Here is a 17,812-nt window from a genome sequence, read left to right as displayed (position 1 = left end):
AAGGCTCAAGAACCAGCCCCTGGCTCGGTTAGGAGGGCAGCCGCTGCGCGCAAAGGGCCCGGACGAGGCAGACAGGCAGGGAGACCTGAACAAGGATGTGGGTCGAGACCTGACTTTGGGGAAAGAGCGTGCTAAATGGGAAGGGGGGGGGGCGTGAGAGAAGGAGGGAGAAGAATGTGGGAATGACCGAATTTACAGTCATATTTATGGATCATTTATGATCCCCAGAAGGATCCTCAGAGATTTCGGAAAGCGGGACGGGGACCATCCATTAAAGGCTTAGAGAAGCGCATCACCTACAAGGGAGTGAGGTGGGTGGGTGGTGAAGCGATCTTTAGGAGATCCCGAGATCTAGCTCGACCTGAAGATGCTGCGATTGTACCCAGATTTGTTTGTTTGGGTTTTTGTGGGTTTTTTAAAAGTGGAGATGGCGGGTTTCTGTGGAAAAGATACGAAGTATGTGTGTGGGGCGGCGGATTCCCACGGAATCCCACGGAGGCTGCCATGCATTAGGGAGGGAGCCCTATTCAACCCGGTGGGATTTGCTCAGCAGTAACCGCGTGCCGGATGGGGTCGAAGGTCCTTTTTATTTTGCACCGGTTTTAATATTCATTGTGGCTAAATGATTCTGATTCTGTGGGAGCTGAGGCGCGCCTTCCTGGCGGTTAGAACCGAGCAAGCGCTGACCCTCGCAAAGTTTTATTGGAAACTGACCGAAAAAGAACAATTCCCCCCCCCCCCCGCTCCTTAATTTGTTTCATACAAAATCGGGCCCGGTAGGAGGATAACCCCCCCCCGCTCCCCGTCGCGATTAACCTGGCTCTGGATTTCCACAAGGAAACCGGGGGCCGCGAACACACAGACACATCCCCACCCGCCTTCGGATTACTCCGGATTCCGCTGCGCTTTTAATCCACCGAACAGAATAATTCCCGTAGAAACGGCTTCCTAACAGAGCACCGAAAAGAAAACGCGACCCAGAACTGCAGCTCATCCCGATGGGGAAAAAAGCCTGCGAAACATTTCTGGCAGATGAGAGAGGCGCTTCCGTCGAAGTCCGGGCGCTTTAAAGTTGGATCAAGTTTGGCAGAGGCAAGACAGCAGAGAGAAGGGAGAAAACTTGCTCCAGAAACAGAGCTCTCCTTTCCCTGTTTATTTCTGAGACGCCGGCGCAACGGAGAAACCAAACGCGAGCGTTTGTCCCCAACTCAATGGCGATCCCCCGGTGGAGACCACCAGACGCCGCTTTCTCAAAGGGGCGCCCCAGCCTCTTGTGCGCCTTGGACTCTTTGGAGGGACCCACCAGAGTCGACGGGGCAGACGCCCCAGGAAGCGCGCAGAAAGGCGGAGGGGGTCCCCCATCCAAGCAAGGCACGTGCTACTCCAGTGCAAGTGTTCCGGAGTGTGTATGTTCACATCGAGAGGCGTGTGGGACCTCCTATTCAGACTGAACTCCAGAAGGATGCGGGTGGCGGAGCACACAGGAGCACAGCTGTCAACTTTTCCCTTTTCTTGCGAGGAATCCTATTCGGAATAAGGGAATTTCCCTTTAAAAAGGGGGAAAGTTGACAGCTATGCACTGGAGCTGAGAGGGATTCGGGAGCCTGAAGGAATGACGGGGAAGCCGCGGGAGTGCGGTCGGATCGGTGCCCGTTTTGGGAGGAGGGAACGGAGGGGCTGTAAGGCGAGAAGATGGTGCGGGGAGAAGAGATATTTCGGGGGGGAGGGAGGAGGAGACGGTGGATCGGGCCTGGGAAAGTGTCAGAAGGTGGATGGGGCCCGGGGAACCCGCCCGAAGAAGCTGCCCGTCGGCTGCGCCCCGTCGGCTTACCTCGCCCCCTGTCCACGAAGCTGGTGATGGTGTTGGCGGCTTTGGAGGACTGGAAGAAGGTGGCGTTGATGCCCAGCTTCTCTGCGATGGAGTAGGTCCGGTAGAGGGAGAGCATGTACTCGTGGGGCTCTACTCGCGGCGGCGGGGCCCAGGCGGACGGTCCCTTCCGGGCGGCGGCGGCGGCGGCGTCTCGGAGCGCTTGGCCGTCCTGTGGGCTCCGCATGCCCTGGTGGGACTCCCGGAGAGGCTCGCTGGGCGCGTCGTCGGCGGGGATGGTGGCCTGCTGGCAACAGGGCAGATCCCCCCAGAAGAAGCAGGCGAGGAACACGGCGGAGAGCAGAGCCCGGGCCGCATTCATAGCGAGCGAGCGGCGGCCCCGGAGCCAAGCGCGCGCCCGCTCCGCCCAGGCGAGTCCCTCGCGCAGCGCGCACAGCCCAGCCCGGCGCAGCTCCCTCTGGCCGTCTGCGGCGCGGCGCTGGCTGCGAGAGAGGCCACAGCCCGGCCCGGACACGCCCCGCGACACGACACGCCCCTCCCCACGACACGACACGCCTCCTACTCCCCCGCCCAGGAGGGGTTTTTTTTGTGGGGGGGGGTGACTGTGGGGGGAGCGGGACGCTGCCCGAGCCGGAATCTCCTTTGCGCCACCAGCCAGGACTCAGCCCGGGGGCGAGGTGTGCCTTCCGAGCATGTGCAGAGTGCAATGGGCGTAGCCAGGATTTATGTTGCGCGGGGCGGGGGAAAACCTCAATTAGTTAACTATTTTTATTGATTTACTTGACTGAAGGAGGGGAGCTGCCCTCCTCCCTCTCCTGAGCCCCTCGCACTGTGTGATCTTCCCAAGGGGTGGCTGCTAGGCGGGGTTGAATTCGGATCTTAGGAGCCAGAGAAGGGCGGAAAAGAGAGTGACTGGCTACTTCACCGTCTCGATTAGGCGCGTTTGCTAAGCCATAAAAAGGTTAGCCTGGGAGATTTGTTGTAGTGAAATAAGGAGCTGGCACTCTGCACATGCACCAAGACATTTCTTTGCCAGCTTTTGCTTTGTGTGTTTTCCTTTGTGAGTTTTGGCTGAAACGAATTCCTGGAAAGGAGGGGGGGGGGGATTAGAAGTAGCAAACTTCTGATTGGTTTTTCGACCAGCTACACAGCTGAGACAATAGCTTGAGTGGAAATTCGGACTGAGAGAATGGCATTTCGCTGTCCGTTTTAAAAAGAAGTTTTTTGTTGTTTTTTTACAATTGACAGGCTCACCTATGAAGTATACCCCAAACCCTCCTTCCACACTGGAACCAAGGAGGAGCCAATGGAAGGAGAGCTGTTCTTAGAGGTTTCCAAAGTTACAGAATACATTTCTGCCCCTTCTGGACATTGGGCAAAGTCTGAGCTTGAGCACGTTTTGAATATGCTCTTTTCCACTGGTTCCCCCTCTCCCCCAACAGACTATTCTAAAATTGCCTAGGGCCTTGGCAGATCACTTAATGATTTTTCTGCCTGCTGGAACAATTGGAATGTGCAATGCCAGATGCTTTGTTATTTAATTTTTTTTTAAATTTATGATTTATTTATTTATGTAACAAAGTTATACACCACTGTTCATAAAAAAAATTAGAGCAGTTTCTGGTATGTAAAACCATAAAATTAAAATCATTTAACAAAGTTGAAATAAAAAATCGTGTAACTATTTTGGAAATATGCGTTCTTAATTCTTGTATAGATAGGCCTGATGGAATAGAAAAGTTTTCGGCAGGTGTTTAAAAGTTGGCACAGAAGGCATCTGCTGAATCTCTGTTGGCACAGCATCCCACACTTTGGCTAAGGACTCTGAAGCCTTGACTTCTTGTTATTGTAAAATGAGTGTCACCGATTCAGGGAACCACCCAAGTTGCTCCTTGTAAGATATAATAAAATAATTGTATTTGATTGCTTTTGTTTATTTTGCTTGCATGTTTTTGTATTGCAGTTTTAATCCCATGGACTTCAGTTTGCATGTGTGCTGCACGGAAACACCAGAGACCATAGTTTGGGAAACCCACCTCTAATCACCACCTGCTTGCTGGCTAGGCATTAATGTTTTCCTGCCTGCAAAACATTTGTTGTGTGTACAGATATAGCTGCACACTTCAAGCAAATCATCACATGCAATGCTCCATATATGTTTGCTTTTCAACACATATCCTGAAATTCCATAACTTCACATCTCAAGCACATGGGACAAGTGTTCAGGTCTGCCCTCATCACTGCAAAATCAGTGGCTGTCATTTAGCTTATGTTAGTAAATTGTTGTTTTTATGTACTCGTAAAAGTTCAAAAAGGATTTTCAGTGCAACCTGCTCTGAAATTGCTCTGTGATGAAGACTGAGCTAAAAATGTTTTCAGCAAATAAAATATATAGGTTGCATGCAAAAGATGTGCTTTCCGTGTATTTTTAAAAAACCTATGGCACTTTTAAAGGTGCCCTAAGGGACGCGGGTGGCGCTGTGGGTAAAAGCCTCAGCGCCTAGGGCTTGCTGATCGAAAGGTCAGCGGTTCGAATCCCCGTGGCGGGGTGCACTCCCATCATTCGGTCCCAGCGCCTGCCAACCTAGCAGTTCGAAAGCACTCCCGGGTGCAAGTAGATAAATAGGGACCGCTTACTAGCGGGAAGGTAAACGGCGTTCCATGTGCGGCTCTGGCTCGCCAGAGCAGCGATGTCACGCTGGCCACGTGACCCGGAAGTGTCTGCGGACAGCGCTGGCCCCTGGCCTCTTGAGTGAGATGGGCGCACAACCCTAGAGTCTGTCAAGACTGGCCCGTACGGGCAGGGGTACCTTTACCTTTACCTTTAGGTGGACATTGGGTGGCCAGGATTGGCTTGTATCAGGGATCAACCATTCCTCCTATTTCTAGGAACTGGGTTCTAAGTACCGTACGTTTAGCCCTCAATTCTCTTGGTAGCTTTGAGGAAAATCATATTTGCAGGAGAAAGAAAATATAGTACTTCTTCATACTGCACAAAGTTATATGGGACTTGCTACCACAAGAAGCTAGGGACGCGGGTGGCGCTGTGGGTTAAATCAGAAGGTCGGCGGTTCGAATCCCCACGACGGGGTGAGCTCCTGTTGCTCGGTCCCTGCTCCTGCCAACCTAGCAGTTCAAAAGCACGTCAAAGTGCAAGTAGATAAATAGGTACCGCTCTGGCGGGAAGGTAAACAGTGTTTCTGTGCGCTGCTCTGGTTCGCCAGAAGCAGCTTAGTCATGCTGGCCACATGACCCGGAAGCTGTACGCTGGCTCCCTCGGCCAGTAAAGCGAGATGAGCGCCGCAACCCCAGAGTTGGTCATGACTGGACCTAATGGTCAGGGGTCCCTTTACCTTTACCACAAGAAGCTATACTTCCTCTAGGATAAATGGCAGCTTTTTAGTCACTGGGGAACAACGTTGGGATTGGGCTATTGTTCAGAAGTAATGCCATGCCTCTGCTATGAGCAGGGAGATAGTTCTTATCTATTTTCATTGCTCCCTATTCCCTACCAGTGCAGTCGGCCAACCTTTGACCACTTCTCAGTGCCCTGTTTGGTGGTCCCTGCTTGCCTAACCTGCCCTCAGTGTTGGCTTTATAGATTTTTAGAAGAACAAATAATGAGTTTGGTAAGAGCACCCATGTGTGTGTTTGTGTGTTTGTGTGTTAACCACAGCCTTGACCAACTGTCCTTTCACTAGGCAGAGAGAAACCATTTCCTCTGAAGAAGACAGGGCTTCATTTTTTTAAAAAAGTTTGTTTACATTTTTATCCACTCTCATCCCCGGAGCCTTTGGTGTAACAAAAGTTTAAAAAGCAAAGTCAGCTCTAAATGATGCTTTCTAGAAACAGCCCACCTGTAATTTCAGTAAAATCACTCATATCATGTCCCAGGCTGGTTCTGCATAGTGAATTTCTGCAATGACACTTTGAAAGCTTGAAATTTGGTAGGGGATAATGAACTAAGCATTTGGAGAAAATCCATTTTGTTTTCTTTCCAAAAAAAGGAGAAAGTTTCTAGTTTTCAAGGCTGAGAAAGTGCAGATAATGGTTCAATGGAATTGGGACTGAGTGGATGAGTCCTCAGTTGCCATGCATAGATTCTTAACTCTATATAGAATGCTTATGCAACATTATTATTATTATTATTATTATTATTATTATTATTATTATTAATATTAATATACCACCCATCTGGCCCATTATCATTCATTGTAGAGCACCCCACAGTGTTGTAAAGTAATGATCCAATCAATTTTTTGTTGGGTTGAAACTCCCCTTGCACTGGAGGCTGATGTAGACAGAGAGAGAAACTGCTGTGTTTCCTAGATGGTCCTTTCTGACCTAACCTGTGCTGACCTTCCTTTCATTTCCTACTTAAAAGGTAAAGGTACCCCTGCCCGTTCGGGCCAGTCTTGCCAGACTCTAGGGTTGTGCGCTCATCTCACTCTAGAGGCCGGGAGCCAGCGCTGTCCGCAGACACTTCCGGGTCACGTGGCCAGCGTGACAAGCTGCATCTGGTGAGCCAGCGCAGCACACGGAACGCCATTTACCTTCCCGCTAGTAAGCGGTCCCTATTTATCTACTTGCACCCGAAGGTGCTTTCGAACTGCTAGGTTGGCAGGCGCTGGGACCGAGTGACGGGAGCGCACCCCGCCGACCTTTCGATTGGCAATTCCTAGGCGCTGAGGCTTTAACCCACAGCGCCACCCGTGTCCCTTATTTCCTACTTACTTCCTCTTTATTCTCACCTTGGGAGAAGGGACATCCTTTTGTGTCTCTCCTGCTGAAATGCAAGAGCAAGCATAGCTCAGGGCGTCACCACCTGAGGTAGAGAGAACTCAGATCTTTCCTGTCAATCAAGCATGTATATCATGCAGCAGACATAGTTTTCTTATTTTCCAAAAGTCAAGAGTCTCAGTGTGATTATACCCAGGATACAGTGTGCTCCTCCAACAGGAATCCAGCATTTAAGTTCAACGTTTGCAGAGTGTTTTAACTCCAAATGCCAACATTTTCAACGAGTACTGGTTAGAGTGTTGGACTGGGACCTAGGAGACCAGAGTTCAAATTCCCACTGAGCCATGAAGGTCACTGAGTGACCTTGGGGCCAGTCACTGATTCTCAAGGCTCACCCACACTTTCCTTTTGTCCTGGGTATTCTAAGCTTAGGTCTGTGTCCCGAGGGCTTTTTATATTTTTGACCAACCGTGTTCCCCAGGAAAATCTGATTTGTACAGCGGAATTGGAGCAAATTTGGGTTGGTTGAAGAGGAATTTTCCTGCCTGGCATCTAACCTACCTCACAGATCTACCAGTGAGCGCAAGCAGAAAAGTCACTAAGAACAAAAGAACAGAGCTCCTCTGAATTTGGGGCTGTGACACCCTCCCATTTACTCGACATCAAGAGCACTCCCAATACTGGTTTGGGAACTGATGTTCCTATAAGGTTAGCCACAATCCACATCTATCCAGTTTTTTCTTATGAAATACTGTTTAATAATAATAATAATAATAATAATAATAATAATAATAATAGTTATTAAAGATTTCTTAGTTTACAAAAATATGTGCATTGTCTCTTTTCCCAAGTTGTGTTTTCTACAGATCCGTTACTGTAGTACCTTGGGTTACAAACACCTCAGGTTACAAACACTTTGGGTTACAGACTCCACTAACCTGAAAGTAGTACCTCGGGTTAAGAACTTTACCTCAGGATGAGAACAGAAACTGCACGGCAGCAGCGGGAGGCCGCATTAGCTAAAGTGGTACCTCAGCCTAAGAATGGTTTCAGGTTAAGAACAGACCTCCGGAACTAATTAAGTTTGTAACCAGAGGTGCCACGGTACATTAGTATTGCATGCAGTATTCGGTTGGGAAGAAAAGAGGGGGAAAGAGGGGTGGGGTGGCAATGCTTCTATTTTTCTCCTTAGTGTATGTGTGTGATTTTGTGTCAGTGTCACTTGTGTGGGTTCCCTATTTGCTTGGTGGTGAGCAGTGGCGTAGGAAGGGGAGTGCGGTGGGTGCAGGCCGCCCCGGGTGTGTGTGTGACAAAATGGCAAAAATATGTGGTTTTGAAAAAATAACTCCCGCACCCACTGCACGCCCCTTCGAACGCCACTGCAGAAGCACTCTCCTCTCGAGTGATTTCCAGAAACCAGAAGCATTGCTGCCTCCAACTTTGAAGGTAGAGCACAGCCTTTATGGCTTGTAAAATTCGCCAGCCCTCTCCTCCATGCATCTGCCTGATCCAGAGGTGTAGCTAGGTGAGGCAGGGGGCACTGGGCACCACACCGCGGGGCCTGCAGTGTGCCTGAGCCACATGTCTCTCATGAGGGGTAGGTGGTGGGCAAACTGCCTGCAAGCTCCGCACTGCTTTTTTGAGCAGTGCAGAGCTTGTGTCTGCCCACCACCTCAGCTGCCTTGGCTCGCCCCGCCCCCATGGGCAGCTCGCTCTGCCCCCCAGCTGCAGGGCATGTGCACTGCCCCAGGCACCTGTTAGAAAATTAGTCAATTTACTTGTTAGTAAATTAGTCTGGGAATTTAATTGATGTTTCCATGAGCATAGACCGGGGGGCTGTAAATAAATAAAAAGACTTAACTAAAAGTAGAAATTGTAGAAAGATTTTGACAGATTTTTCAGAGCACTCAGGGGGGTCAAAAGAAAGTAATTTAATTGGAGAAGAGGAGGTTAAGGGGTGATATGATAGCCGTGTTCAAATATATAAAAGGATGTCATATAGAGGAGGGAGAAAGGCTGTTTTCTGCTGCTCCAGAGAAGCAGACACGGAACAATGGATCCAAACTACAAGAAAGAAGATTCCACCTAAACATTAGGAAGAACTTCCTGACAGTAAGAGCCTCTTTGACAGTGGAATTTGCTGCCAAGGAGTGTGGTGGAGTCTCCTTCTTTGGAGGTCTTTAAGCAGAGGCTTGACAACCATATGTCAGGAGTGCTCTGATGGTGTTTCCTGCTTGGCAGGGGGTTGGACTCGATGGCCCTTGTGGTCTCTTCCAACTCTATGATTCTATGATTCTATGAGACATTTCATTTTGAATCTGCTAGACAGAATCAGACAGAGGATGGTGACAGGTGGGTGGCCTGCCCACCCCACAACACAAATCCTGGCTATGCCCATGGATATTTCAGTTGTTACATTTCACTGGACGTTGTATTGTATTGCTAGATCTTACATTGATTGTAACCCACTCTGGGACCCTGAAGAAAATGAGAAAATGTTGCCGTGCGCTATTTGCACAGTTTTGTTACATGTATTTATTTACAGAGTTTAAACTATGGTCCTGTAAAGTATCAACAGTTTATCCCTGAAAAACCTGATATCGGGGGAAATGGCACATTCTTTCATATCCAGTTCTCCAAGAATCACTCACCTACCACCACCCTTCCCTTGAACATGTTTCAGTGCAGAAAATCTCGAATATTTGTTCTTCGCATATTTATTTCATTCAGTTAACTCAGTGAATTGTTATGTAAAGCTCTAGGGACAGCGAAACGGTGACAAGAATTTCAGCTGGCAGAGTTATTTACCATGTGAACTAACAATGTTCTTGAACTCCACCCAGCAAGACAGGACCACTTCTGAACTGGATCTCAAGACTACGTACATTGTTTCGGTTCCTACTTCCCAGAGGAGAAGGAAAGAAAACTTTCTTATTTGACCGTACAGTAACTGATTTTGTTCTTGTCCCGCTGCAGGTGTTTTTAAATAGCAGGAAGAGCTCTTTAAAAGCCATTTTAAAAAAGGATGGTTAGATCAGCCCACAGATCAGTTACGCCAAAGTCAAATATACACCCTTTAGCGACCATTTGGGGGCCTACAAGAACTTGGAGGTAGCTATTCTTCTGCACCTGTATTGCCCATTGAGTTCAGTGAAATGTAATCAGCACAGAGCAGGGATGTTGAACTGTGGCTCTCCAGAGGTTGTTGGACTACAACTCCCATGATCCCTGACCATTGGCCATGGTGGCTGGGGCTCATGGGAGCTGGAGTCCAGCAGAGTGTACATGGAGACAAAGGTTTGGGATAGTAGGTTGTATCCTGTGCTGGGTTACCAAATAGGCAGAGTAGGCACTGGCCTTTGGGCCCCACGCCTCTTGGGGCCCCGCGACAATGGATCAAAATTGGTTTATTAAAATTGTTGGGTGGTAAAATGAAAAATTTATTAGGAGATAGTTTGCAAGCCCCCCACCCCGAGATTTCGACTGCCTAGGGGCCTCTACAGGGTTAATCCGGCACTGCTGTTCCACTCGCATAGGAGACTTCTGCAGTGGCGTAGCGTGGGTTGTCAGCACCCGGGGCAAGGCAAGTAATTTGCGCCCCCTAACCCGGGGCAAGGCAAGTAATTGCCCCCCCCCCCCCCGCTGCACTGTCCCTCCCCCAGATAGTCCCTTGCTCTCTCTCCGCACCGCACCGCACGCCTGGCACCCTCCCCTCCACAGTGGGCGGCGACCCAGCGGCTCGGATCGGATTTGCACAGCCAGCACTGCAGTGTGAGAGAGTGAGTGAGCCAGGTAGGGGCAGAGAGCTGTGAGTGCGAGCCCCCCCCCCCAGATGTTGCGCCCGGTGCGGCCAGCCCCCCCTGCACCCCCCACGCTACGCCACTGGACTTCTGTTTTTGCAATGACACATCCCTTCCCCTGCAACCCCTGCTTCAGAGGGTTCGGGGTCCCTCCAGAGAATATTTTGGGGGCTTAGCAGAGTGAGGAGAGGAAAGGGGGTTCCTGTTGCATCAGTGGAACACAGCATTGGATGTAACCCAGTGTCTTCTCCCTGTATCTGCCATAGAAATGTCATTTTATACAAGAAATAGCCCTATTGATTGGTTTCAGGGTGAGAGATGGCTATCCGCTTTGTCGAAAACCTAAACACCGAAGCAATAAAAATAGGAAATTTCACACAGGGGATCAACAATGCTGGAAAATTATAAGCATGTGCTTACTTTGCATGGGATCTCATTTATACTTTTATTTACTAGCACTTGGGGAACAAGAGAGGTTCGCCGCTGCAGTGTTTATTTACATGTACAGAGAATGTCACACTTCCCATTAATTTGTCATAATTTGTATTTCTGCTTGGAGACTCCAGCTATGTAAACTCAACCCCTGGTTTTACTATCATTTGTAATTTACCCAGCTGTTCGGCTAACTCCAGAGGCCGCCCACTCCTGCAGCCGATTCCCAAAATGAGGCATTATCTCTAAAATTATGGTGTAATCACTTCTCCTGAATTCGTTGCTGAGCCTGTGCTTCTCGATTCCTTGGGGGTTGTAAGTCTTTTAGAGCTTAACTTCGGAGCTTGTTCTCACAATCACCCCAACATTTGGGCCCAGAGGAAGAAAGTCAAGCCGTTTTGGCGGCTTCAGTCGGTGGCAAGGCTGTTGTGTACATCTGCGGCAAAAGGGGCGAAAATATACCGTCAGTCCATCGCTGGTTTTTGGCATGCTGCTGAAGTAGATGACTCATCTACATATGTGCCTCTGATTCTTTATTTATTTTAGTTGTTAGTCATTATCAAAATGACAAAAGAGTCTGTTAAAATGCATGCTTTTAACCAGTGCTATTTTATCTAGAAAAAGAAGTGCTGGAAATCACCATGAACACCTCCTTCACTCTCTTAGTATGGCAATGATGCCTACTTGAGAGGTGCCAGAATGGAGTTCCAGCTGAAAAAAAGCCCTGCTTTTAACAATATAAAGACATAATTAGACTCCAAGGGGCCAATTCTGGAGCAAGAGGCGCTGGGGTGAGCAGTTTAGGATGCAGAAGAGCTCCAGGTCAGCTGGGCTCTGCTGGTGGCAAATCTCAAATCTTGGCTCAGCTGAAGATAATGGCAGTGTAACTTGGGTGGAGCTGTGGGTTAAACCACTGAGCTTAGGGCTTGCCGATCAGAAGGTTGGCAGTTCGAATCCCTGCGATGGGGTGAGCTCCTGTTGTTCAGTCCCAGCTCCTGCCAACCTAGCAGTTCGAAAGCATGAAGTGCAAGTAGATAAATAGGTACCGCTCCGGTGGGAAGGAAAAAACGCCGTTTCCGTGCACTGCTCTTGTTTGCCAGAAGGGGCTTAGTCATGCTGGCCACATGACCTGGAAGCTGTACGCTGGCTCCCTTGGCCAATAAAGCAAGATGAGCGCCGCAACTGGACCTAATGGTCAGGGGTCCCTTTACCTTTACTTTTTTTCATCCCATCTCAGCAAGGGCTCTGCTGACTCAGCTGAGGCCAGCGTAAGTTCCAGAAAAGGGGCGGGGTGTAGATGTTGTGGGGGCGGGATTAAGCCCATTCAGATCAGTCATGTGATCTGGTAACCTGGCACAGACCACTACAGTATTTCTCTTTCCCTCTGCCACGCTTAGGCAGAGCAGCAGCAGCAGCAGCAGCAGCAGCAGCAGCAGAAACTGCTGAATGGGATTTGAATGGGATGCCAGCTTAATGTACACCGACTTGCTTTATGCCAGTGCTCTCAGGGGAGCTGGCTTCAGACACCAGGCCTGATGGCAGACCAACATAATGCTGCAAAGATGTATGCAAATGTCCAGCAACATCAACCCCGTTGGCAGTGTTCGAAACTCCCATTGTTCTAGGTGCATTTTGCGACAGGGAATTTCATTAGCGCAAGCGCAGTACTGCATCTAAATTTTCAAATTAATACTGCAGAGTGGAATGAAAGGAGGACTTTTTTCTGTCTCTACTCTCTGAAAGCTGGAGAAGAGACCCCTCTTAAGAATATTAGGGGGGTGGGCAGGGGAAAGACTAGACCATGTGAAAAATGAACATACTGTAATATTTTAGCTGCAGTTCATTCATTTTCAGCTTTGTATTCTTGTTATAAATAAAGTGTGCCTAGACATTCCATAACTTAGGTGTAAGGTGTCATTTAGCTTCTAGCTTTCATATCTTGGTTTCTAATACCGCCCACCAGGTGCAAACCCCTTGCAGATGACTGTAGCGCAATAAGGTCATGCTGACCAGAGGAGGAATGACCGCTGGGAGGACTGCAGAGAGAAGAAACACCCTGGAGCATCTGCAGCAGCACAACCGGACACCTTCATCTGCCCCAGCTGCAACAAAACATGTCTCTCCTGTATCGGTCTCTACAGCCTGAGCAGGTACTGTGACCTTCCAAAAGTTTGCCTTCACTCCCAAAGGCATACTCCTCCATTATCTCCCGAAATAGACAGATGCCAACCATGTTTTATGCCAGCTTCGTGTGTGTCGGCTTGCTCCCTTACTTTAACATCATCTCAGACTGCAATCCCATTCATAAGGGATGGGGATTGTTGGACTGCCACTACCATCAGCATGCAAGGCCAATGGTCAAGGATGATGGGAGTTGGAGTCCACTTATGTGATATTAAGCCCCTTTGAACTCAATTGGACTTAATTTTGAGTAGACAGTATACAGCAATACTGGCGAACCTCTGGTCCTCCAGGTGTTTCTGGACTACAACTCCCATCATCCTGGGCCATTGGCCATGCTGGCTGGTGGAGGGCGGTAGGCTTCCCAACCCTGATATAACAAATTGGTTTGTATATGTCAGTGTTTCAGCCTGGTTGTTTATCTTCAGTGAATCACGTCCATTCCAGTAGTGGAATAACTTATGAACTATATTCATATTACATTGACATTTTCTTTTGTCCTCTCTAACATGCATAAGATGATTAAGTTTCAAACTCTTCTACAGCCGTCAATTTAATTTCCCATTGTATTATTGTTGGGATTTCCATTCCACCACCCTTTTAAAAAAACAGCTGAGTTATAAGGCTTCAATCCAGTACCGTAATAAAATGATCTGCAGTATTGTCTCCTTAGTACATGCTTCTTTCATGACCACAGGACAGGGGCCTTCTCCAAGCAAACACTGTGACAATGGCAGGCTCCTGATCAAGCTATCAGCATTATAGAAAACAGATCTGCAATGTACAGATTTACCTTATTTTTATTTGCTAAAAAAATTCTGTACTATATTGCCAACATTAAGGGGGGAAATGTCGTATGGCAGTGAACAGCATAAAATCAACAGTAAAATTGCATTCATTAAACAAGTCAAAAATGTGTCACCAGTAGGAGATTAGTTTAATGCATCAATGCACGACTGTACACGTCTGCTTTATGTTCACCAGGAGCACAGTCCAAAGGGCAGGTGCCACCACACTAAAGGCCATGTGTGGTGGCAGGGCTTTGTGAAGAAGCAGCGTTATGGCTTACATGCAGAGAACACACCACATGGACACATAGGACAAATATTCATTTTTTAAAATGTATGTGGATTGCATCCCATCGACAGTGGGAGACAAAGTATACACTGGCCGATGGAACCATAGACTAACTTGTGGCTCCAGTAGAACAAGTGCATTATAGTTGTTCGTGAGTCTTCATATTAATCATTTCCAAACAGGTAGACTGCGTGGCAAAATTATGTCACTTAGGTCACTAGACCTCATGATTCATGTAAAGGCATCTAAAGGCACAGTCCTAACCCTAGATCCACCTGGATGAGTTAGGATCTATTGGATCTTTGGCTCAGCCATCTGGTTCCCAGCTATGCCAGCATAGGCCCCCAAGCCTGTCTCAGCCACTGATATGCTGGATTAACTCCCCCGTTGCAACTGGGCTGAGCTCAACACATTTGATGCTGAATAAGGGTCATCCAGGGGAGTGGTGCAGGCTGGAGCAGGCAGTGAGGACTTATGGTGAATCTTAACTCTGTTCAGATGTCAGGGACCGTGCTGAGGAGGACTGCACTGAGGAAGAATGGTGGGAGCCACCCCTCCCCCTCCCCCCCGATCCTGATCCTGAATCTTCCCAGAGCAGGAGGACAGCATAGATTTGGAACAGTGGTTTGCAGAGGGGCATAGTTCAGAAGGCCGAAGCTGGGGAACACTAGCAGAAGAAACACTAGAAGACAGAGAGTTAACAGATTCACAGTGTCTGGATAGCATTCACCCCCCTTCTCCAAAGTCACAGAGCGCTCAGAAAGTGTCAGAACAGAAAGCACAGCAGGTACAAGCTCAGATTACAAGACGTAGGAGTGACGTAGACTAATAGGGACGGGGGCGGGGGGAGTGTCCTTTAATTGGGAGCACCGCCAGTTCTAGGAGATGTGTTCTTTGTTCTCTCGCTGTGATTATTAAAGATTCTAACTGGTAAGGCATTCCTCTCATTTGATCTCTTATCTACTACCACGGGGGGAGGAAGCCCATTCCCCAAAGCCTGACATCAGCTCAGGCTCATGGTCTGGCAATGTGGCGGAACTTAACGCTGGCAAAAAGGATGGTGAAAGTCCAACCACAGAATGGAAGTCAATGGGGAGGAGAGGGGAGGTTCCTAATCCTCAGAAAGGCTCACCTTCTCATGCCACCCACCCTGCTCTGAAAGCACGCTTGAGATCTGGCATAAACCCTGGCCAATCACACGGCAGCTCACCTCACATCCTGCATCGGGGCGGCACAGCAGGCAAAGCAAAAGGACTGTGTTCTTGGGAGAGGGGCACAGGGTACCTGGTAAAAGGTACAGCGGTACCTTGGGTTACAGACGCTTCAGATTACAGACTCCGCTAACCCAGAAATATTACCTCGGGTTAAGAGCTTTGCTTCAGGATGAGAACAGAAGTCGTGCAGCAGCAGCGCAGGGGCAGCAGGAGGCCCCATTAGCTAAAGTGGTGCTTCAGGTTAAGAACAGTTTCAGGTTAAGAACAGACCTCCAGAACGAATTAAGTTCTTAACCCGAGGTACCACTGTACTTTACACTAGAAGGACACAACCAACAAACACTAGGCACTCTTAGCAGTTCTCAAACAAGGACCGCCCACCAGAGATGGGAGGCAAATGAGACCTTTGTGATGAGACCTCTCTCTGAAGTTTCTTTCCACAACATGAAAGCAGCAGCAGGTGCATGTTGGAGATCCAGAAACCGCTCGCACACAGCAGCTGCCACAGAGCCTAGCAGCAAGGTTGTTATGTACTAAGCGTGCATCCTAGAACAATAGGCAAAGAGGATCCTAGAATGCAACAACTGTTTGGCTTGCAGGAAAAGACCAATCAGGCTCCAGGAGGAAGTTAATCAGCCTATTAGGCTGCTAGGATCGTAGAATGCAACAACTGATTGGCCTGCAGGAAAAGACCAATCAGGCTCCAGGAGGGAAGCAGAATCAGCCAATCAGACGGGACTCATTGTAAAAAATGTATATAATAATGTATATAAAATTGGGGGGGCAATTCAATCACTGTTTTACAAGCTGCAATAAAGAGCATGAAATCACTACAGGACTCTGAATATATTTCAAAGGTCATACCAGGAAGCAAGGGATCCCAAAAGAAAGGCCAATTAACATTCCCATTCTCATGAGGAGGGCTGGCGGCACTCACAAGCACCCCCTAAATTTGCCCCAGAGCACTATCAGGTCCTGGCATGCAGGTCCCTGTGGAGGAACACCAAGGCTATTGCCATTGCCTTCCTGGACACAGAGCAGTGGTGGGAGGGTGAACCTCCAAGGGAAGAAGGCTCAGAATGCAGGGTGGGCTGACGATGAGCGGTCAGAGGGAGAAGATTGGGAGGAGGAGGAGGAGGTGTCGGAAGCTGAAGAGGTGCCAGGGTTTAGTGATCAGGGCGAGTCTGTGGCAGAGAGAAGTCTAGAATCAGGAGAGAAGGGAGGCAAGAGGCAGAGATGAGTCAGGCTGATGTCTGGTCTTCCAAGTTGAGTAGAGGTATGAAGCAGGTGGAGAGCGCAAAATATGGTCTGAAGCTCAACATCAAAAAAACGAAGATCATGGCCACTGGTCCCATCAACTCCTGGCAAATAGAAGGGGAGGAAATGGAGGCAGTGAGAGATTTTACTTTCTTAGGCTCCATGATCACTGCAGATGGTGACAGCAGCCACAAAATTAAGAGACACCTGCTTCTTGGGAGGAAAGCAATGGCAAACCTAGACAGCATTTTAAAAAGTAGAGACATCACCTTGCCAACAAAGGTCCGTATAGTAAAAGCTATGGTTTTCCCAGTAGTGATGTATGGAAGTGAGAGCTGGACCATAAAGAAGGCTGATCGCCGAAGAATTGACGCTTTTGAATTATGGTGCTGGAGGAGACTCTTGAGAGTCCCATGGACTGCAAGAAGATCAAACCTATCCATTCTGAAGGAAATCAGCCCTGAGTGCTCACTGGAAGGACAGATCGTGAATCTGAGGCTCCAATACTTTGGCCACCTCATGAGAAGAGAAGACTCCCTGGAAAAGACCCTGATGTTGGGAAAGATGGAGGGCAAAAGGAGAAGGGGACGACAGAGGACGAGATGGTTAGACAGTGTTCTCGAAGCTACAAACATGAATCTGACCAAACTGCGGGTGGCAGTGGAAGACAGGAGTGCCTGGCGTGCTCTGGTCCATGGGGTCACGAAGAGTCGGACACGACTGAATGACTAAACAACAACAACATGAAGCAGGTGCACCAGCGGTCTCAGCTCACTTGGGAAGGGCCTGGGAGAGGAGACTTAGGCTGCTGTGGGAAGGCAGGGCCCTTCAGTCTCTATGACTGCCTCATAGGGGCAAGACCTACAAAGAAGAGTTGCTGTGCTCATTAGGCCTAGCACTCCTGAGCAGACCTGGGTTATTCTAATAAAGAGTTAACTCCGTGTGATTTATTGCTGGCTCGCTCCTGACAGCTGCCACCACCAGCTGCCAGCCTTGAGCACTACACAATATGGAAGTGCTTAGCAGGGGACCTGCACCGTGGACACTGAGGACACACAAGGAAAGGTAAGAGGTTGCCAGTTGTATGCTGCTGCAACCACTAACCCTCATTGCCATCCCCATGTCTGATTGCCTAGCAGACACGTAGCTTGGAGAAGGCAGCAGCAGCAGCACTTGCACTACTGGTGGTTATGGTCCAATACGGAGAGCCGCACTGGAATACAAAATGGGAGGTGCGAGGAGGTCGAGGAAATAAGTTAATGAAAGATAAGATAAATATTGAA

General features: G+C 48.7%; 1 protein-coding gene across 1 annotated transcript in view; it reads right to left on the bottom strand.

Annotated features, from left to right (window-relative positions):
- GDF6 (growth differentiation factor 6) overlaps positions 1-2,291 on the bottom strand; it is a 28,512-nt gene extending 26,221 nt beyond the window's left edge. The window contains exon 1 of the mRNA XM_083451250.1: positions 1,832-2,291. Coding sequence (XP_083307376.1) covers positions 1,832-2,189 — 358 coding nt within the window. The 5' untranslated portion in view covers positions 2,190-2,291. The remainder of the gene's footprint in view (positions 1-1,831) is intronic.
- Positions 2,292-17,812: the final 15,521 nt, after the last annotated feature.

Source organism: Podarcis tiliguerta (assembly GCF_965153285.1).
Source record: "Podarcis tiliguerta genome assembly, chromosome: 7".
Taxonomy (NCBI): Eukaryota; Metazoa; Chordata; class Lepidosauria; order Squamata; family Lacertidae; genus Podarcis; species Podarcis tiliguerta.
This window is presented reverse-complemented; position numbering and strand designations above follow the sequence as displayed.